The 16,411-nt window shown below is 39.8% G+C and overlaps 1 protein-coding gene and 1 long non-coding RNA gene across 4 annotated transcripts in view; one reads left to right on the top strand and one right to left on the bottom strand.

Moving 5' to 3' along the window:
- Window positions 1-16,411, bottom strand: part of OLFM1 (olfactomedin 1) — a 104,644-nt gene that overhangs the window by 46,527 nt on the left and 41,706 nt on the right. Inside the window, exons 1-3 of one of the 3 annotated variants that reach the window (XM_073599598.1) lie at window positions 13,642-14,290; window positions 11,416-11,565; window positions 8,630-8,785 (exon numbers count right to left, since the gene is read on the bottom strand). In XM_073599598.1, coding sequence (XP_073455699.1) covers window positions 8,630-8,785; window positions 11,416-11,565; window positions 13,642-13,791 — 456 coding nt within the window. In that variant the 5' untranslated portion in view covers window positions 13,792-14,290. Of the gene's footprint in view, window positions 1-8,629; window positions 8,786-11,415; window positions 11,566-12,062; window positions 12,084-13,641; window positions 14,291-16,411 lie in introns of those variants that run through there. The other 2 variants (XM_073599600.1, XM_073599599.1) reach the window with 2 other exon arrangements.
- Window positions 15,104-16,411, top strand: part of LOC141108218 (uncharacterized) — a 753,340-nt gene continuing 752,032 nt past the window's right edge. The window contains exon 1 of the long non-coding RNA XR_012236027.1: window positions 15,104-15,625. This is a non-coding gene — a long non-coding RNA (uncharacterized lncRNA). The remainder of the gene's footprint in view (window positions 15,626-16,411) is intronic.

Below are 16,411 nucleotides of genomic sequence, written 5' to 3'. Positions count from 1 at the left end.
TAGTTTTCTGCTATTTGTGTGGATTTCATCTGTGCAATATTTTCCCCTCACAATCCAAAATGTGTTGACTGGTTAATTGGCTTCTATCCAGATTGGCTCTATAGTGATCTTGTAATATGGTGATAGGGACTGACTATATGTTCTCTGTTATGCTCTGCATAAAACTGGCCATAAACTTCACAATCTGGTTATACAAAGAATGTAAAACTAAACAATATAAGTACACATCTAAACAATGCATTCAAGTTGTTTCAAATCAGGCAGGCCTTTGTACCACATAGGTAACAGTAGGTCTGAGGAGATTTGTACAATTAGATTGTATAGTATATGGTCAGTGTAATATGTGGAAAAAAAAAAGGAGCAATAATAAAATTATTACTAGTCGTGTGTTTCTGAAAAGGGTTGGAGTTTTTTAGCAAAGGGGATGTGTTTTTTTTGTTTTTTTTAAACAGCAGATAGGACCGTGTTTTACAAGGCTGATGTCTGTCAGTCTCTTAAAACTTGCAGTGTGTAGAAGTATTTGCCCCCTTTCTGTTTTTTTTTTTTTTTTGCATATCTGTCACACTGAAATGACTCAGATCATCAAACAAATTTTATTACTACACAAAGATAACCCGAGTAAATACACGTTATCTTCATTTGTGGATAATGGCTCTCCCCGTGGTTCACTGGAGTTCCAAAGCCCTAGAGATGGCTTTGAAACCCTTCCTAGACCGATACATGTACATTACTTTGTTTCTAATCTGTTCTTGAATTTTTTAGATTGTGGCATGATATGTGGCTTTTTGTGATCTGTTAGCCTGCTTCACTTTGTCAGACAGCTTCTATTTATGTGATTTCTTGATTCAACAGGTCTGGCAGTAATCAGGCCTGGGTGTGGCAAATGAAATTTAACTCAACTTTCTAAAAATTGTGCTTAATCACAGTTCATTCACGATTCAGCATGGGAGGGGGCAATTACTTTTTCACATATGGCCAGGCAGGTTTGAACAGCTTTTTTCCCTTAATAAATGAAATAATAATTTAAAAACTGCATCTTGGTTTTACTTGGGTTATCTTTGTTTAATATTAAAATATGTTAGATGACCTGAATCATTTAAGTGTGACAAATATGCAAAAAAAAAAAAAATTTAGGAAGGGGGCAAATACTTTTTCACACAACTGTATATGTGTATTTTTTCCCATATATTACTTGCATTCTGCAACAGTGTCGAGCAGTCAGCAAAATAGACATCTGTTGTTTCTTTCTCTAGGGGTAAAAGAAACATGTATCCCGCTGTGCCTTCCTATTAAAATAATACATCAGCTAGAAGAACATCAGGAGCCGGTATGTAATCTTAACACTTTGTGGAAAATATAAAAACAATGTAATTATAAGATTTGTTCTATTTTAGTGTGAGCCTGGTGACCCAGTTCAGACCTGAAATCCGCTGTTATTGGCGAGCAGAGGGTGGAAATGACAGCTCAGTGCTGCAGCTGATGGGCTATGGCCCTGAGTTGGCTTGAATTTTCCTTCCAATACCGCCTCTCTCCCAGCGGGAGCAATTAAACAGGAGCAAGTGACAGCAGAGCCAAAGACGTCCTCCATGACAGTCTCATGGTTGACCTTGGCTGGTGGAACTTTCTGGAGTTTTCTGTAATGTACAATGAGACACTTAGAAAGAGCAGCTGCTCCCAGCTCCTGACATAACCCAACACAAGGGAATATCTATAGTGATGGGGCCAGATGAGCCTAGACCCATTAATAATGCATAGGACAATACTGGGGCACATCACATGTCCTTCTCTTCTGCACAGACACTCTGTGGGGTTGTGATTTTAGAAGCTCTAAGGTAATTAAAAGATGACTTGGTATTAATGAAGAGTCTCGCAAACTATCATTACAACAAATTCTCACTTTTATCTCCATTACTTTCCAAGGACCCTTATACTTCTGTTTTGTATTATATTTTAAGGCAGGAAAAAAAGAGCCCTGATGCCTCCTGTTACCTATTGCACTATAAGCTGTAATATGAGCAGAACCCACACACCTCCTGTTCACTATTAGAATGTATGTGGTAATAAGCAAGGCTCTCATATCTCCTGTTCCGTACTAGACTGTAAGCTGTACAGGCATACCCCACTAGTACACAATGGGGTTTATTTACTAAAGCTGGAAAGTGCAAAATCAGGCTCCCTTCTGCATACAAACCAATGAGCTTCTAACCCCAGCTTGTTCAATTAAGCTTTGGTAATAAAACCTGGAAGCTCATTGGTTTCTATGCAGAAGGGAGCCTGATTTTGCACTTTCCAGCTTTAGTAAATAAACCCCATTGTATACTTAAAAGTGGGGTATGCCTGTAGTGAACAGGACCCTCATGCCTCTTATTCACTGTTGGACTGTAGGATGTAATGATCAGGCCCCTCGTAGCTCATGTTTCCTATTGGGCTGTAAGCCGCAGTGAGCAGGACCCTATGTTGACTATATTGTTCTTTAAGTACATTGTTAACTATGCAAAGCTGTAGTGTAAAATGCTTTAGAATATGATGGTGCTAAAAAAATAAATAAGTCTGTTATTTTAATGATTATATCATGAAATAACGATATACCTTTATAATAAACAAATATATACAGCCAATGTTGGGGGGGTGTCTAATGTGGAATTCTTGCTGTACTGATGTTCTATGTGCTGCATGGCATAATGGGTGTAATTCTGCATGATGTGGTTTATGTACTGACACACGGGAGCACTATATGACTTGACATTTCATCTTTTATTACTATATTGAGGGAGCTTAATTGTCATTCTGCTCTATAGCCCATGAAGCAGTGCTAGAGAAGTGGGGGTTTGCTGTAACACGTTTTAAAGCATCTATAAGGCATCATTTAAACGTGCAATTGGGAGGAGGTAAAAATGCATGGTTGAGCTGTGTTTTTAGCCCCCCCCCCCCCAGCTGCGGATGGGGGTGTTTACATGCTGCGGTTGTGATGCTTCACACCCCCAACGTGTTACAATGTCCGCCGCACATGACCCATTCAAGTGTACGGGAAAGAGCCGCAGCACTGCATCTAATGCCAAACAGTTGCACTTGCATTTGTCAGCAAAAATAGGGCCAAAACCTGCCTGTTAATCATCTCTGAAAAACGATCTGAATGGGAATTACTCTTCAGAGGAGCAGTGGATTTAGAAACACGTCTAAATCTATCTTTTCTTTCCCAAATCAGAACGGTTTTTAGTTGCACAAACACCAGTGTTAATCACTTACTGTCTATCCACAGTACGTTTACTGTGGGCAGGCGGCAGCTACACACAGGCTGTGTCCAGATTACTGTGCTCGGTATCTGGCTGCTGTGAACGGCGGGGGGTATCATGTGATCGCTATGACCAATCAAAGCAATCATATAATATATAAGCAAACTGTCATGAATAGCTTTCATTCATGAACAGCTTGCTAACTGTTGTGATGCTGTGATTAGCCCACAGCTATCACATGGTACATTGGCCAATCACAGCACCTTGTACTATGTGATCAGCTGTGGCCAATCGCAGCATCATAATAGTAAGCAAACTGTCATGAATGAAAAGTACTATGGTTGCACTGAACTACTCAGATGACAGGATGTAAAAAAAAAGAAAAAAGGGGGGGGTTTGTACTGTCCTGGCATTTTAGGGTCTCAAGAAATGAAATGGACCATCAGTTATAACAGAAACTAAGAAAAGCTTATTTTTTTCAAGATTTTTGTTATTTTTCTTTATATAGCAACAAATACAAAAATGATTAAAGTGATTAAATACCACCAAAAAAACTATTGTGTGAAAAAGATAGATTTAATTTGTGTACAGTGTTGCATGACCGAGCAATTGTCAGTAAAAAGTAGCGCTTTGCTGAATTGCAAAAAATGCCCTAGTCATTAAGGGGTAAAACCTTCCAGAGGTCACGTTAAGTGGGAAGAAAAAAGCAACTGCAGTTTGCTCTTTGTAAAAATGAAGAATATCTGCAGTTATAGTAAGATCACCCTGCTCTCTTTTCTGCAATTTATGCTAATGTAATCTTTTGAAATGTCTTTACCTGCAATAAGTATGTTTGAATAATTCTTGGTGTCAAAAAGCCAGTCATAATATATCTTTTTTTTGTAGAAAGAAAAAATGCCAAATGTATTTTTCTCCTTTAGCCCCTTGACCTTCCAGAAGATTTACACTCTTTTGTGACCGTTTTTTTTTATACAGCACTGCATTGCTTTAACTGACAATTGCGCGGTCATGCTGCGCTATACCCAAATAAAATTGTAATTTGTTTTCCCACAAATAGAGCTCTCTTTTGGTGGTATTTGATCACCCCTGTGTTTTTTTTTTCTTTTTTTTTTTGTGCTATAAACAAAAAAAGAGTGACAATTTTGAAAAAAAAAACAAACATTTTTTTTACTTTCTGCTATAAAACCTATCCAATAAATACATTTTAAAAAAAATCAATTTTTTTTCATAAATTTAGGGCAATATGTATTCTGCTACATATTTTTGTTAAAATTTATACTGGAATTTTCATGTATTTTTTTATTTTTATACTAGTAACGGCAGCAACTTATAGTAGGACTGCAATATTGCGGGGGAGAATTGGACACTGACACTTTTAACACTTTGTGGGAACCAGTGACACTAATACAGTGATCAGTGCTAAAAATATGCACGTTCACTGTACAAATGATACTGGCTGGGAAGTTGCTAAACATCTAGGGTGATCAAAGGGTTAAATGCGTGCCTAACTAGTGTTTTTGTGTAAACGGTGTGCTGCTTTTACTAAGAGAAGTGATGCATTTTTTCCCTGCTTTGCAGGGACACAAAATCCATCACTTCCTCCCTGCCAGAACAGAACTCTGCAATGTTTTCATAGGCAGAGCTACGTCCTGTGCCTCTGCCCGCTGATCGTCGGGTGCTGGCAGACATCCACTGCCCAGCACCTACATATCGGCTTCTTCTGTGAGTAATCACAGCACAAGTGGCGCGTCTGCGGTGTGTACGCGCCCCCTAGGCAACAGTGCAGAATTGGCTATATATACGTGATTCTGCACAGAACGGCCACCCTGTAGCAGTATATATGCTATAGAGCGGTCAGAAAGTGGTTAAAAGGGACCCTGTGTCATACATTTAAATAAAATATACTTTTTTTAATGGGTTCCTTTTTTAAATAATTCTGGATGTAACCATGTTAGTTGTGTTAAGTGATACCCCTAGTGATCTATTATAATGTTAAGTACTGTGCTCACTGCTACGCAAGCTTGGAGATAATAAACTTTTCACTATCTTTTTATGTAGTAAATGTTTCAGCTGCATCCATTTGTATCTGGGCGACAGATTTACCTAGTTAAGAAAACAGCAGAGTAGTACTATTGTGGGAATAAAAGGGTGGAGCTTATCAAGCGTACTGCCACTTGTTTAGGTCTATTTAGTGGGGGGGGAAAACAATATGTATAGTCTCTCTCTCTCTCTCTCTCTCTCTCTCTCTCTCTCCCTCTCCCTCTCTTCCTCTCTCCCTCTCCCCTAAAATAGTGTAAGTATACACTGTGGGTCAATATTATCCTGAATGTCTTTTGTTTGTAATGAGTTATGTAATACTAACTGTAATAGAATGCTACACTTATAATCAGCTAAGTTGGGGGACCCTTTCCCTCTGTCCCTCTTTCCTCCACGAACCTTCTTTATGAGTGATGTAAATATGGTATTAATTACAAATATCAAGGGAAGGTCACATTATTTGCGGGGTCTTTTTTTCACCCAATTCATTCCAGGAACATAAAGAGATTAGTTTTTCATGGGCAATGCAAATACTTTAGTGATTTTGTCTTTGTTTTTTTTTTTTTTTTTTTTGTTCTATATGTTTTGTAAAAAAAAAAAAAAAAAAAAAGTGTTGTTGGCTCCTATAAATGTTTCATGAGATGTTTTATATGATTATTTTTTCCTACCTGGGATGTAGAAGGATAGTGTAGCAGGGGTTTGACTCTTACCTAAAAAGTGCCCCTCATCTTGGAAAGCTGTGTGCTTTAATTTATTGTTTACCCTCAGAAAATGTGGATTAATTTAAAAAAAATCTAAAAAGATTTGAGGGATAGTTGTCTGTGTGACCTGGAATGACTTCCCTGGCCTTTTAATGATGTCAATTATTCTCAGTTGTAGCTGCAAAAGCTTGATCCTCTCTGACCTATTAGTAGAGGGAGATGGCACCAGGAAAGGTTATTTGTTAAATCGTGCAAGACATGCTAACATCTATTTGTCACTAATTACATGTCATGCATTGCCACACTGCATTTCTGCTGGAAAATCAGCCTCTCCAATCTCATTAAGTCACAGGAACTGCCAGGAAGCTGTCGGGATAAGCTTCCCTCCCATTCACTTAAGAAACCAATTTGATTTGAAAGTCTGCTAAACTTATCAATACAGCGGATACCTTTTTATAGGGTTTGTCAACCCTATAAGGTGTTTGGTGGCTGCTGAGGTGTTATTTACCTAGTGATTTCTTATATTTTTCAAGGAGATCAGTAAGGAGATGTCTGTAGTTGATTTTCCAGGTCTCCACACTTGTTTTGGCTGCAGTGAGGTGGATCCACACCTGGTGCTGGTTAATGCAATGGCAGGAGTAGGGACACCCCAAACTGAGTGGGAACAAAGCCAAAAACTAAAAAGAAATAAGGCCCTGGGATACATCAACCAAGCAAAGGACTCAACTTACCAACCCCGCCCTACATACCATATCACTGTAGGGTGGACAGACTCTTTAACGGTTTTGTCTTTCCTACTTCAGTGTTCTCTTTTTCTGATGCATTTGCTCTTGAAAAAAAGGTAAAAGGTATTTCTTGGGGATACTATCTAATGTACAGGGGATGGTTTTCCAACCAATATAATTGTGTAGTCACTAGCTGTCTCTGTTGCTTGCCATATGAGTGAGTTGCCTTGGCAGGACTAGGGAAACTGTTATTTAGGCAGTTTCAGGTGGCCACTGATGGGGGAAGCACATGAATGCTAATAACATTCTAACCCATCTTCTACTTGTAAAGGATTTAGCAGTTTGTGAAAACTCACTTTTAAGACCTACTGTGGTCCTTGGCGTTTCTTATAACTTTTTGAGTGTATTGTTCCATTGATTCTGCATCTCAGAACGTAACTAAAAGTGATTAAACTCCTTACACGTTAGCTTCTTTACAGTAACCATATGCAAATGAATGGAGTAAAGCAAAATCAGCACAGCTTATGTAATATGAGTGGGCAGGGCTTAATCAGTAGAAGAGGCGGAACATGATATAACATTTCCAAAAACCCTTATATTGTGCGTAAAAGGCCACACGTGCTTTCCCTAATCACTTGCTTTGCAGTATATTGTGTCTTTGACAATACAAGTGCTCTTCAATTTTTAAGGGCTCATAATGCCCTGTACACACGATAGGATTTTCCGACAACAAAATCCATGTTTTTTTTCAGATGGATGTTGGCTCAAACTTGTCTTGCATACAGACGGTCACACAAAGTTTGTCGGAAATTCTGAACGTCAAGAACGCGGTGATGTACAACACGTACGATGAGCCGAGAAAAATGAAGTTCAATAGCCAGTGCTGCTCTTCTGCTTGATTCCGAGCATGCATGGAACTTTGCGCGTTGGAATTGTGTACACACGATCGGAATTTCCGACAACGGATTTTGTTGTTGGAAAATTTGAGAACCAGCTCTCAAATTTTGTGTGACGGAAATTCTGAAGGAAAATGTCCGATGGAGCCTACACACGGTCGGAAAATCCAACCGTGTGTACGAGGCATTAGAGTTTTGAGGGGCTAGACACTGGTGTTCATTTGAGACATTAGGAACAGGTTGCAGAGAGACCTGTGTGATTTTTGTTTAGCCTAACAGGACTCCATGTTCCCCATTATTTCTGAATTGCAGTTTGCTACTAAGACTGCCTATTGGTTATTTAGCTTATTGCATCTATTGGTTTAATACTTGATGATTTGGTTTGATAAAGTATATTCTAAGATTAGCCACATTTGCTTTAGCAAGTAAAGCAAGCAGGAGTAAAATTTAAAACGGTAATGTAAAGGGATTCTCAGCTTGCCTATTTTTCAAGATTTAGCATGCCATCGGCAACTACTGACACCTTTATACACATAGAGAATTTTGCAAAAAGCAGGGGAAGAGCTCAGGAGATGGAATTAAGCCCAAGCTAAAATACTGCAAAAAAGGGCAGCAAATTGTCTAAGATTACTCATCACCTTCTGACATTATATTCTACTTTTCTATAGTCAGTTTACTAGATGGAAACCCTCTTTATTCTAGTCACTGTCTTATTTCTTGTAGAATCTCAGAGAGAAAGAGCGTAGCAAACCTCTGCCATCATTGCCAAAGCATCACCAACTACATATCAATTTACTAAATCCTAATATATATATATATATATATATATATATATATATATATATCCATATATATATATATATATATATATATATATATATATATAAAATATGCAAAGTAGGGTAGTTGAAGTGAAGGTAGGCAATCTGTGTGGCACAGGTTTCTGTATAACTAAGATGCCCCTCGTGGACTTATAGTTCTACAGGAGCCATGTTAACACAGTTTACCTAGCCCCACTTACGAGGAACAGTACTCACCTTGAACTGCCTGGCCTGGTGCTGCCTATGAGTCTCCTCCACTTGTTTAAATTTGGATTCCAGGCCTTTCATTTGATTCTCCATCCTTTCTACATATTGCAGGTCCCTTTGGGTCCGCCTGTCCAGAACTTCTATTGACTGGGACATATTTTGCACCTGAAATTAGAATAAAACAAAAAACGGATGTACAGTGCAACCGGGTTTATTATTTGATTATTATGTTGAGTTTATCATGGTGTTTTTCCATCTACAGCCAAAACAGAACTTCATATAAAACCTGGGCTATACTTGAACTATATGTTCCTTATGATATACTATTTGCTTGCCTGAAGCGTTAAATGTATATCTGTTCCCAGGCTAACAATACAACATCCACAACCATCAGGGTAATATTCTTCAAACCCTGATTTTCCTTCTCGTGAAGCCATATTTAGGTCAGTAATTTGGAATTAAGAAGGCCTGACATAGACCTGAGGCTAAAGGCCACATATTTCTGATCTTGGTATGGTCCAATCCACCACCACCTCCGATTTAAAGTGACCTGTAAAAGTTTTTTTTTTTTACTTAATAAGAAACGAGTTTATACTTACCTGCTTTGTGCCATGAAATGGCAGAAAGTGGTCCTGAACTTTCTCTTCTCGGGTATACCACAGGCACTTCTGTCTCTTCCTCTTTCGTGAGTGCCCCCAAAGAAAGCCGCTTTCTATAAGGGCACCCGTGGGGGCTTTCTCCCAAGCCTAGCTGTTCTAGACACAGACAGCTGAACTCACCTCCTACTCCCTTGCCGCTGGCTTTTATTGACTGCAGCAGGAGCCAATGGCTCCCGCTGCCTCAAAGCCTAGGAGTACAGGAAGTGGGAAAGAGAAGAGCTGCAGATGGCACAGCACTGGATTGAATGAGGGCTCAAGTAAATAAAATTGGGGGGTGATGGGGCAATACTGATGCCTAAACAAGTAATTCATTTAGGCAAAAATATAAAAAGATTTAGGCTTTATAACCACTTTGTTATTTTAAAATAAAGACCTGTATCGGCATCCTCTAAAATTTTTATCGCTACTTTTATTACTTTGTAGTAGCTATATTTTTTTGTCTGATGCTTTTTATTTTGTTTGCTTTTATTTTTAACGTTAGTCAGGCAAGTGACTGCACAGCTTATGTGCTTTAAAGCCCAAATGGACTTTCAGTTCAAACTAGCTAATTACTTTCCTGATGTATCAAAAGAAAAAGTGTGCTCAGTCATAGTTCTTCTTTAAAAACCAGCCACAGTCTGAACAGAAACAACATGTTGCTCTCTTTAGGCAAGCTGTGATCTCTTTGCAGAGTTTAAAAAGCCCCTGCTGAGTCAGAGCCAGAGTTCTCCAATCATTAGAGATCACTAGCTTTGCTGATTACAGAGCTAGAGCTCTAACTCAGCCTGAGGCTGTTGGACCTCTGCAATGAGACCAGTGCATCCTCACAGAAAGTAAGGGTCCTTATCTACTGCATGCTGGCAGGGGACAGTCTTTCCTTCTACAGGCTGTGACTGGTTTAAAAAGTAAATGAACTTAAAGATATTGAACACCTTTTTGTTTTGGTGGACGTGGAACATATTTAGCTGATTTAAAGATTCAGTTGGGCTTTTGGTCTTCTTTGCTAAATATCTACTAAATAGTACACTTGTATAACTTCAGCCTCATTACTTTGGAAAGCTACTAAAGCATACAGTATGATAAATTTCTGTGTGTCATAGATTTGTAGTTCTTTAGTTGGTGTCATACCTTCATCAAATGCTTTGTCAGAATATGCCACACAAGGCCTGGACAGGACCTAGTGAGCTGCTACAAACCCCATCACATTCTTTGAAGCCAGCTGATGGTACATGCTGGACTTCATAGTTCTTTACAGTTGGAGGTCATATGTTATTGATGGCTTGCCTTAAGCCCTGTAACATTTCTGTGCTAAGTAGGACTGCTTTTCTGCGCATTGACATATTTCAAGTTTACAGATGATGCCAATCTGTACACCCTTCCAGTAGGCAACTATATGTTGTGCTTATGATCTAATTAGCATTGCATACCAAGCAGAAATCTAGCTGTAAGACATTGCCATGGACAATTGCTCAGCTATGTGCCCAAATGTCTACAGAGTATAAAAGGAGAAATGCCTTAACAGCCTATAATGGGTAATTCATGAGTCTGACCCTGACTTTTGAGGCTGACACATGATCACAATACAAATTCTGTAATTGCCCCACCATAGGTTTTTTACACCTCTGTTGGGAACCCATATCAGTCAGATTTGGATATCCTTTCAAAGGTCAACTGTAATTCAAATTGAGTAACCTTCAGCAGTATCTAGCAACGCAACCTTTGTAAGGACTAATTTGTCACTGATGTAACTGAGCTCTATGATCTGTTTAAAAGGCACAGTGCAGTTAAGGCAGGGTAGAAAGCTATGACAACCAAATACTTCTGATGACCAATTTCCCAAGGTAGCTGGAGACAGCACATTGAAACATTTTCATTACATAATAATAGCAGAATCTGCAAAAATCTAGAAAAATGCATCTTCACTTTTGGCAGGAGTTGCACTAAACACTTATGGCTTACATACATTGCATCTGAAATTAAACCTTCTTTAGATATTGAGGCTTTCAGGTCCCTCCACACTATAAGTTTGCAGATAATAACCAAGGCCCAGATGCTGATTTTACTAGGTGTTAACTTAATAACATCGCCTCTTTGCATTTCTTCTCCAACAACATCCCAGCAAGTAAGCAAAGAGGCCACATTTTATTTTCATCTCACCTTTTCTAAGAGCTGCCTGAGCTGCTTTGTCCTGGCATCCCGAGAGCACATTGTCTGCTGTGGTGCCACCACTGTACATATACATCGGCCCTCACTGTCCTGGGCAGAGCTATACACCTGCCAACTTTCTTCTGGGTTGGTTGGCAACACCTATAAAATGAGGAGAGGACAGAAATTCCTTAAACTTGAACAGCCTAAGAATGTAAAATACATCTCTGAAGACAGAAGGGAGTAAAAGAAAAAGGAAACATAACAGTAAATAGAGAGAAGAAAATGATGGAAAGGAAAGCAAATACTTCCACATTGCATTTGTGACAGCGTACAAAATGAGAGCATGAGTGTTGCAAGGATCAGCTTCAAAGTCAGTATCTCCTCATGTCAATGCACAATGCCGTAACATGAACACATGGCAAGGAACAATTTTATATAGCTAAGTGTGGAAATGTGGCAAGTAATTGTATATGGCTAAATGCGGAAATGTGTCTTTTAACATGTTTCACACCTGTTATCTATGAAAAGATTTCGGATATCAGATTTGTAAGGAATGGATACCAAAATAAGCATTGAGAATTTTTGCATTATACTTTCTACCACAGAATAAAGGCTCCTTACTTTACCGAGCTGTGATCTTGTTACACAGCACTCACCCACATAGTCGGCTCATATTGTAATTACACAGAGGACACAGAAAAAACGAGAACTCTCCTACCTAATCTCACTGGCTGAGAGCCAAATTGCTGGCTGTCCTGGCATGCATCAAAACAACAAGAGCATCGGAAATTGAACAGACTGTAAGGCGCTTTTACACTTTCAAGATGTTACTTGGGTACAGTGTAGGGATGCTGCAGTTACTTCTGAACAGAGATGAGATTTCTGCTGGGCTTAGGTGAAGATGGCTGTGAAGGACACATTGCTGATATAGGTATATCAGTGCGATCGGTGTATGATATCTGTAAGGCCTGCCAGCTTTGTGGAGAGTTGTGTGATTTGTGGCTCGGGAGTGCTGCTTACACGCTGGCAAAGTGATGTGGAACGAGACCTTAACTACTGCAATAATTGTTCATATAGATGCATATAATTAAACTATGCACATTCTCGAAACCAGATTTATATCAACTGCACAATACAGGAGTGGCCAAAATACTAAGGATGACTTCAATTGTGGGCATTAGAAGGATTTTAGGGAAAAATGTAACTCCAAATTGTAGATATGACCTTAATTCCAGGGGTGATCCCCACGTCCAGGATATTCTCTATTCTAAAAATTCTAGGAATTATCACAATTCTAGGCAAGGATTTTATGTGACAAGAATTTTAGGTATGACCTTGATTCTGTGAGTCATATGATAACCTTGATTCTAGTTTTAGAAATGTAGATTTGCTCTTCATTATTTGAATGACCTAAATACTAGCGATGACCTCCATTCTGAGGGAAATTTGATTTTTTTTTTTAGATAACTTTCATTGCAGGATGTTATCCAAATTTGACAGATCAAACATGCTGGGGAGATCTAGGGGGCCGAATTTATACATGATCTAAATTCCGGGTTGACCCAAATCCTGGGGAAAACTAGGTTAGAGTTAGAAACAAAATACAAAGTAAACAGATCTATTTTTCCTTTTCTTCGTTCCTCACAGGGATACGATACACACGGGTATAAAAATCCACAGTTTGTTTGTTTTTGGTTTTTTTTGCATATCATACACTAAACAAACCCTTCTATATGACAAGGCAATGTGTTAAAAGCAAAGATGGCCAAAAGGATGATTTCGGAGACTGGGATTTTTATTTTCAGATGCCTTTGACCCAGAATCTCTCCCCTTGCTCCTGCTGCCACTTGGCTCTCCGCTACAATAAGGAGGATTGTAGAAAGGCTTCTAATGTCTTTCCTGTGGCCAAAGAACCATTAACACAGGATCCTACCAGCTTTGCATCCACAGAGGATGGCGAGCAGTGGCTGCATCCCTGATCCCAGTACACTGGGAGGAGAAAGCCAACTTCTCCAGTAATTGCCACAGAGATATTATCCATATATCCACCCTTTAATTGTTCTGTGACAACAGACTAATATACTGTTCAACTTTTCATTTTAAGTGTTAAAGGCAGCAAGATGCGCTCATACCTTGCACTCATGGGTTAACATAATCTCACATATCAACCCTCCCCCAAACATTCTGGCATAAAATGCCAACTGGTGCCAGGCATTTCATTCTCTCCTAACTCACCCCAATGCTTCTGTCCAAGGTGCCTGGATTGGCCGCTGTTAGCTTGGTGGTGTTTAAGCCAACCAAGGATGGCAGGGTCTGCGACATCCAGTTGGTAATCATCGCCATGGTGCTCAGGACAACCCCAATCTTGAGTAAAGGCACAGACATCTCTGCTCCGGTCTCCTTCGCCAACAAACCTTCATTCTGTAGCAGCCGGGGAAGTTGACTTTGACTTCAGAGAGCATGCAGGCATTATTGGAGCCTCCCAATCCTCCAGCACGGCAAGTCGCCTCCGAGACATCTTTGCCTGCGGATCAAGCTCTGCCTCGATGTTTCTCGCACAAAATAAATTCTTGCAGGATAGGGAAGAAAAATGTGAGAAAACCAGTGAGTGTGAGATGAGTAGAATTTTTCTCTCTCTCTCAGTGTTGTTGAGCCTTGGCCAGAATCCTTTTTATGAAACGCTGGTCCTCCTCCGGAAGAGAGAGGTTATTTTAAGAGCGTATCCCTTCTGCTGCTGGCTGCCAGTCTCCAGATCCCTACCAAGCTGTGCAATTGACATGCAACTAACTGATCAGAGGAAGGATGGGGATGGATTAGTGCTAGGAGGAGGGGCTGCAGGTTCGGTGTAAGAAAACGCAAGCTGATGTCACGTTAGATTTTTTTTTTCCCACTCTCATCCCTATGTCCCCCTCCCTGATCCAGCCCCCCCCTTCCCCACTTGTTATCTACCAGGCTAGGACAAGAGCATTTTAGGAAAGAGGTATAGCCAGGTGAAAATGCTGCCTAGTGCAAAAATCATACTCATTAAAGGCACACAGCACTTAATTACATTGTATAGCTGCCTCCTGCTCAGTTTTCACCTAAATCCTGAGAGGAGATCCTCTTCCCTCCTCCACCACTGTCACTCTATATCCTTTGCTTACAATTCCAATGCAGAATAAAGAGGTGACCTATTAGGAAATTACAGTCTACTCTCGCTGCTCTCTCAACACTCGATCTTGCTGCTAAATATATTTACCACTGCTTTTTTTTTTTATACAATAGCAGAGTTAAGTTTACTAGCTTTCCCAGTCGGCAAATAAATAGACAGCAGGTGCTGAGATCAGTGTGTAAATATAGAAATAGTATATTGCATGCTGTGACATGCTCTATAGATTATCTTGCTCACATAGGATCTTATTTATCTACATCACTCCCTCCCTCTCTAAACCCCCCCCCCCCCCACAGACACACACACACCATCCTCGTCCCTCCTCTCCTTTGTCTTTTCTCCCTCCCTTCTCCTCTCCACCCTTCACCCCTGTCTCGCTCCCCTAAGTCACCCTTCTCACACACTCTCTCTCTCTCTTTCACCTTCTACTCCTTTTCTTTATTTTTTTCTTTATTTTTTTTCCTATCTCATCCCTTCATTCACCCCTCTATACTTTATCCTTGTCCTGCTTCTCCTCTTCACCCCCCCCCCTTCTTTTACTTTCACCCTTTTTATGTTCACTCCCTTTTTTTTTCACTCTTTTTTCCTGCTCGTTTTTCTCTCCTCTCTCTTTGCTTCTCTTCTCTTTCTCCTTCTTCCTATTTTGTTGGATCTCCTTTCTCTCTCCTTTTTCTCTTCTCTCTTCTTTTTGACATTTTTCCTCTCTCTCTCTCTCTCTCTCTCTCTCTCTCTCTTTCTCTCGCCTCAATATATTTCAACACATATTTGAATCCAGCAAAAAGATAAATGGTAAATGAATGCCTGTAATGTAATCACTATTGCTCAGGGAAGTAAACAGAGGAAAGCACCTTTTTCCCTCTGATTAATAAACCGTGGAAAGCAGAGTTGATCGGCTTTTATCTGCCATTCAGCAGCCAGAAAATGGCTCACTTAGTGGTTTCAGCGATGATGGAGTTAATCACTGACAGTGATCGATGTAAAGTGCAGCCAGTAAGTGGCCCCGGGGGAACACATGAGGAATCAGTGAGGATGCTGCACTTCCTGGCAGAATAGACCATCACAGGGCAGGTATGAGCACCATTAACATAATGTATGTAAATGATTCCGCCTTGTGAAACTGCTGACACAGGTAAGAGCCCCTCTGGCACAAGCAGAGCGAGCTGCCAATGATTGGAAAATTGACTATGATATATTATGTAATTGATAAGCTCTTGTTTAGTTCTTCTCTTTATTTTCTAAATTAATGAACACAATCTTGCCAGTACACAACAGGAATGCGAAGTGTGGTGCGGTGGCGCCATCTGCTGAATCTTTCTCTAACTGCACTTCCATTATTGGTTCAAGAGGTCAGTTTTCTCCTGCACCAATTAAAATATGTACATCACGCCTTTAATTAAAGGATGCAGGATGTGGGAGATTATACACACTTAGATCCCAGGCTACTTCTATTTGTGTGGCATTATTTTAATACTCTTAGGGCCAATTACAGTTATTTTAAGAGACATGGGCAACTGGCCAATTATAGCTACAGTATATCAGGAGACATGGGAAGTATGAAGCCACAGTAAAGAGTCATTCAATCTGATTGTATGTTTCCCTTCCTTTGTACTTATCAGAACATAGAACAGACCATTAGTGAAGACAAAAAGAATTACTGTTTTGCTGCAATAACTAGTGAAGCAAATCTTGGGTTTCTTTTTTCCATGGACATTCAATAGCAGAAATGGACAGGTCTACTTATTCTGCTTCACTACAATTCTCAGCATGCCTCTTGTCATTTTGCTGTAAAAGAATCCTATCGCACTAAGAAGGCAGAAATAAAGGAACAGCCTCCATACAGTAAATAAGCTGGTC

The sequence above is a fragment of the Aquarana catesbeiana genome, linkage group LG09 (genome assembly GCF_042186555.1).
Source record: "Aquarana catesbeiana isolate 2022-GZ linkage group LG09, ASM4218655v1, whole genome shotgun sequence".
NCBI classification, from domain to species: Eukaryota; Metazoa; Chordata; class Amphibia; order Anura; family Ranidae; genus Aquarana; species Aquarana catesbeiana.
This window is presented reverse-complemented; position numbering and strand designations above follow the sequence as displayed.